We start from the raw sequence: 6,000 nt of genomic DNA, 5'->3' as shown, positions 1-6,000 counted from the left end.
ATCCCCTCCGCAGGGAGAGTTTCCGCAGCTCTTTTCAGTGCCCGGCGCCCGGGCCACGTCTCAGCGTCTGTTTTGTTCAGGAGTAAACACGCGGCTGCCTCTCCTCTGCTCAAATGCCCCTTGGTGCAGGGGCGAGGGCCATCAGCCGCTCTCCGCTCGCCGCCTGCAAACGGCGCGGCCACGCGGCACTTCCCACTCGCTGCGCTTCGCCCGGATGGGGCTCACGGCCGCACAGGGCAGCGCCGCCAGCCCCAGGACTCGCCCTGCCCCATGCTCCCCCAACACCTGTGAGCCTGGGGAGCCTCCTGCACGGAGCCCCCTTGGCTGCATCCCCGGAGGGACAGGCCCTGGCCACCCCCCACCCCGGGGGCCCTCCCCACCCGGTGCCGTTCTAGGCTAAGCAGCCCCCGGAGAGAGAGGCCCTGGACTGAGCGAGCTGCCCCCCTCCAGCGGGCGCTCCAGGGACAGGCCCAGCGAGGTGGGGGCAGAGTCCAGCTGCGGGCTGCAAAGTGTCTTGCGGTGGCTGGTCGGGGGTTCAGGAGATGTTGCCATAACCCCACTGGCCGGCACCGCAGCGCCGCTCCCAAGGCAGGCAGCTAACCTCGGGCCCATTAATGGCAGCGTTCCTGCCTGCCAGAGCCATCGGGCAGCTCTCACTGGGCCCTGCTTGGGGTGTCGGCACGGCAGGGCGGGCATGGACACTTGCTGGGCTCCTCTCTTGTAACCTGCTGCCGTCCGGGGCGAGGGGTCCCCAGCTCTGGGTGCTGCCCTGGTGGGTGATTCCCGCTGGGCCTGTCTCCCCTGGAGCCCCTGTGCCTCTCGCTCCGGGGCTGGGCACTGGACCCCGGGGGGAGTTGGAACGGGGCGACCTTGGCCCCCCAGCCCCGAGCGCTGGGGCCCAGCTGCCCCCTTGTGCTGGGCGTGTGCTAGGTGAGCCCCCAGCCCAGCCCCACTCAGCCCAGCAGGGCCCTTGTCCGGCGTGGGGCTGCCCCACGCCCCGTCTCTGGGGAGGAGAGAGAGCCAGTGCAGGGCACCGGCTCACAGGGCATCCAGTGAGATGGCAGCAGAGCTGGCCAGAGAGCCTGGGGTCCTGCTCGCAAGCCTGGGCCTTCCCTGCCCGCCAGAGATGTGTGGCAGTCAGAGGGGCAGGTGCCAGCCCAGCTGCAGTAATGGGCTGTGGCAGCACCGGAGAGCACCGCGGCAGAGAAACCTGCTCGGGCCCCTTGCAGTTGGCAGCTTTCCCCTTCTCTGGACGCGTCTCTCTCTTCTTACTGTGTGTTGCACTCCACGCATCCGATGAAGCCCACCAAAGCTTATGCTCTAATCCGTGTGTTAGTCTCTAAGGTGCCACAAGTCCTCCTGTTCGTTTTATGAATCCTCAGTTTCGCTGTCCAGGCAAGGTCTGTGTCATCACAAGTGATAAATTCCATAAACAATGGCTCCTGACTGTCTGTAATAGGAGTCAACCCTCTGAGTGCTTTGGGGTGGCAAAGAGCTGCAAAAGTCCATATTTTGCATTTATTGCACTGTGTGTCTCTGGCTGGACATGCATCATCTCTTGGGATATGACTTTTTCCACAGCTGGAACTTGTCACTCTCAGCCTGGGAGTTCTCCCTCCTTGCCTCAGGGGTTTTCTGACAATGACTTTAACTCTCAAAAAGAACAGGAGGACTTGTGGCACCTTAGAGACTAACCAATTTATTTGAGCATGAGCTTTCGTGAGCCACAGATGCATCCGATGAAGTGAGCTGTAGCTCACGAAAGCTCATGCTCAAATAAATTGGTTAGTCTCTAAGGTGCCCCAAGTCCTCCTTTTCCTTTTGCGAATACAGACTAACACGGCTGCTACTCTGAAACCTGTCATTTAACTCTCAAGTGTCTGTTTATAGCTTCAAGCTAGTTTCAGGTTTTTCAGGTTGCTCCTGCCTTTTGTTCTGGAGTGTGACTAATGCTGGGTGCTTTGCTAGCTGGATAGCTGGGGCTAGGGTTAAATCTCTCTTCAACTGTAGCTGCTGTGAAAGGTTTTTATCTGTTAACCCAACAACCAACCTGTCTATTTTTGTGTTTTGCATCTCCAAACTCATAGTTTTCAGCCAGTGCATACAGAGCCCTTATAAAACATTCAACATTCTCCCTGGTTCTTGGATTCTCTGCTGAAAACATGCTTCTTTCATAAACCACATTTCTCTGGGGTATAAAGTAGGCATCAAACATAGCAGGAGCCCTTTCATAGTCCTCTTTGTGACTGTCTTCAGAAAAGTCAAAGAATTTAAAGATATCCTCTGCCTGCTTCCCCATAGCATAAATTAAGGATGATACCTGTATATCTCAGGTGTCTCTGTGCAGTTTGTTTGCAATGTGAAATCTTGCAAAACCCTGTGCGGGTTGGTCAGTGCTGAAGTTCTCTGGGGCACTGATGACGGGATATTGATGAGACCCTGCAGCCGCTCTTGCTTTGTTCTTTCTGTCTCTGCTCTTAGTTTACTCTGGACTCCATGTCATGTCCTGATCTGGCCTGGTCACCCGCTGTGTTCGTCACAAGGGCCTTCAATGCTCCCCCAGGTATGGCTGAGGGTGGTTCAAAGAAGGTATTTCTCTCACAGTGCCCCCTAGTGGTGGAGCAGGATGACACAGCTTAGCATTGCATTATGGGGTGTCCCGGGGTTCCCTGTCCTTCCCCACACCACAGACAGGCCCCTGCCCTTGTTCTTCTCCCTGGTTAATTTCACCTGCTAAAAGGAATCAACCTGCTTTCTCCCCTTGATGTAGACTAGTCTGAACTGCCAGGGGCAGGGGTGCCAGGAGCACTCGCGCTCAGCTCTCTCTCCCAGGATGTGGGCTGCAGGTCGGACCAGGCAGGAGCGCAGCATGAGGCCCCCTGGGCTGGCAGTGAGCCAGAGGGCCAGAGCGGGCTGCCCAGAGCTGTGGGGAGGATGGGAGCAGGTGCGCGGGTGGGGCTGGGGGCAGGAGGGGAGCCCCCCTCATTACAGGTTCCCCCTTGGGTGAGTATGCTGTGTCCAGAGCTGCACCGTCACCGTGCCAGGGCCTGGGGGGGCACTGTCCTGTTGCTGGCTCCCACACAGCCCGAGGGCCTGTCCCTGGCAGTCACAGAGCCTGTCCCTGCAGACGGAGCCAGGTCCCGGGCAGGGCTGCGAGCTGGGTCTGGTGTCTGACCGAGGGCCCAAAGCATCTTGGCATCCTGCCGCCTCTCGAGGTGCCAACCCTGCCCATTTAGCATTGTTAGACTGTCATTAGCCAGCAGCAAATCCCAGCCCTGGCAGTTCTGAGCTGATTGCGCTTCCCCACGAGGCAGCTCGGGGCTGGAGCCACTGGTAGAGCCTGATGCTCGCTGCCACCTAACATCTGCATTGGGACGTGAACCCAGGGCGCACGCCCAGCCGGCCCCCGCCCCGGGTCAGGGGAGCGCCAGGCCCAGGGCGCACGCCCAGCCGGCCCCCGCCCCGGGTCAGGGGAGCGCCAGGCCCAGGGCGCACGCCCAGCCGGCCCCCGCCCCGGGTCAGGGGAGCGCCAGGCCCAGGGCGCACGCCCAGCCGGCCCCCGCCCCGGGTCAGGGGAGCGCCAGGCCCAGGGCGCACGCCCAGCCGGCCCCCGCCCCGGGTCAGGGGAGCGCCAGGCCCAGGGCGCACGCCCAGCCGCCCCCGCCCCGGGTCAGGGGAGCGCCAGGCCCAGGGCGCACGCCCAGCCGGCTCCCCACACCCCTGGGCCTGGAATCCGGGTGGCAGGAGCATGGGGTGTGAATTCTGCAGCACTTGCAGGCTAGGCCCCCCGTACGTCTGTACCCACCGGGCCACGGCAGGCTGTGGCTGACTAGAACAGTAGCGAGCGGGTTGTGTGTGGCGGTTGCAGGGGGGGGCGTGTGCAGTGGTTGCCCTTGGAGGGGGCCGTGGTTCCATGGGTGGGGGGTGCAGCAGTGTGCGGTGGTTTCCCTGGCAGGGTGGCTCAGATCCCAGCCTGTGAGATGGGCGATAAGAGTGGGCTACTGGAGGTACCTGGGGTCTGAACAAGGAGGTCAAACAGAGGGACAGACAGAGCTTGAACAAGGGGTTCCCACAGCTTGGCTGGGCTTTGGGCTGCCTGCCTCTGTGGGCTCCCCTAAGGACTCCCTGTGCTGTGCCCGCTGCCTGCCCAACCCCAGCGCTGGGTGAGTGTCGCTGCAAACGCTGGGCGAGGGGCATTGCCCGCGCGGAGGGGACACGTCTCTCCCGGCGGCGTCTGGCTCAGCTGGACTCGCTGGGCAGAGCTCCCGGGGGGAGCCGGGGGCTGGAGCCCAGAGGAGGCGGTGGAGTCCGAGGAGGCGGTGAGGCCGCGGGGCCCACCCTGGAGGAAGCCTGAGCCCCCTCGGGGGTCTGGCCCACTGCAGAGGTCCTCCAGAGGCGTAGCACCCAGCCTGTGTATCTGTGAGCCCAGGTTGTTTCTGTGAGGGGGTGAAACGGATGCTACAAGCCAGGTTTGTCCGGGTGCAAGCCTGTTTCTTTACAAGGAATGGACCCAAAGCCATGTGTCCCTGACCACAATAGCAACAAACACCAGCAGGCAGTTTCCATCCTGCCCCTGCAGCCAGCCTGGTGCTCCAGGGAGCTCTGTCTCCCTGCTCCCTCTCAGGGCTGCTTCTCTCTTTGGCGCTGTCTTTCCACCACTCTCAGGAAATCCTCAGACCTCACAGCTTAGCTCTGATCAGATGTTGCAGGGCAGCCCAGTGCCTTGGGTGGTGGCTTGTGTTATTTTCAGTTACCATGACAGAAAGGGGCATTTAATAGCTCCTTCTATTTGGCCTGCTTGAAGGGTGCTTAGCCCACTCCTTGGATTTAATGAGGTCTGAGATGATCCAAAGACCAAAGACCCACTGGATGGCAGTGGCTGACCTTCCAGCCATGAACCTAGCTCGAAACCTGCTGCCATCTCCACGTAAGAATTTGCCAGGGAGCGGGAGAGGAACCACGCTGCATTCGGGCTGTGGGCAGGTTTCGGCCAGGTGTAAGGCTGGGACTGGGGTCGGGGGGCTACAGCGGGCAGGATGGAACAGCCTGATCCCTGGCGCCTTTGCACGCTGGGTGGCTGCTTGGTGCCCCTGAACTCCTCCCCCGCTGCTCTTCACCTGCACCAGCCTCTCCTTCCCCCGTACCAGCCCTGCGCTCCAGAGACAGGCCTTTGTGCTCAGCTGTAATGAGATTTCTGCTTGGCTGGCCGGAGAGAAAATCCAAGGCAGAAGCTTGAAAAGCCTCAGAGACCTCGCAGCTGGGGCCCCTTCCTGCTCCGGCCATGTGCTCCCAGCCAGCACGTCCGACCGCTGCCATGCCCCTGGCACCTGGAAGACCAGCTTCTGGCCTCTGCCATGCATCTGGCCCCCGCCCTGTGCCTGGCCCCTGCCACGCCCCTGGCCCCTGCAATCCCAGCCCCCGCCACGTGCCCAGCCCCTGCCATGCCCCTGCCCCCCCAGCTCCTGCCATGCCCCCAGTCCCTGCCACGCGCCTGGCCCCTGGCCCCCACCATGACCCTGGCACCTGCAAGACCAGCACCCGGCCCCTGCCACGCCCCCAGTCCCTGCCACGCGCCCGGCCCTGGCCCCCACCATGACCCTGGCACCTGCAAGACCAGCACCCAGCCCCTGCCACGCCCCAGCACCTGCAAGACCAGTCTCACCACATGTCCAGCCCCCGCCACATGCCCAGCCCCGGCCATGCACCCCAGGTCCAAAGGGGCCAGCGTGGCGTAGCTGGGCTGGGGGGTTTGGGGCTGACCGTCTCTTCCTCCTGCTCTGCCTTGCTAGTGCCCTGATGCTGTGGGCTGGCGAAGGCCTCTACGTCAGGCCCAAGTCTAGTGGCTGGCACTGCCTGTGTGGATGTGCCAGTCGGTGTCAGTGGGGGCACCCTGTGGTCATTGTCTGGCTGGTGGCAGTGCCCAGGAGCCCCGGAGCCAATAGTGAGAGTCCTGCCCCTCTGGGCTTAGCCCCTGGGCATACCCCCACCTATGGTGGCAGG

At 62.2% G+C, this 6,000-nt stretch overlaps 1 protein-coding gene across 1 annotated transcript in view; it reads left to right on the top strand.

Moving 5' to 3' along the window:
- Window positions 1–2,490: 2,490 nt before the first annotated feature.
- UNC5A (unc-5 netrin receptor A) overlaps window positions 2,491–6,000 on the top strand; it is an 89,205-nt gene continuing 85,695 nt past the window's right edge. The window contains exon 1 of the mRNA XM_073355133.2: window positions 2,491–2,563. Coding sequence (XP_073211234.2) covers window positions 2,497–2,563 — 67 coding nt within the window. The 5' untranslated portion in view covers window positions 2,491–2,496. The remainder of the gene's footprint in view (window positions 2,564–6,000) is intronic.

The sequence above is a fragment of the Lepidochelys kempii genome, chromosome 8 (genome assembly GCF_965140285.1).
Source record: "Lepidochelys kempii isolate rLepKem1 chromosome 8, rLepKem1.hap1, whole genome shotgun sequence".
In the NCBI taxonomy this organism is placed as follows: domain Eukaryota; kingdom Metazoa; phylum Chordata; order Testudines; family Cheloniidae; genus Lepidochelys; species Lepidochelys kempii.
Note: the sequence above shows the minus strand (reverse complement) of the source record. Positions and strands in the feature narration are given on the sequence as shown.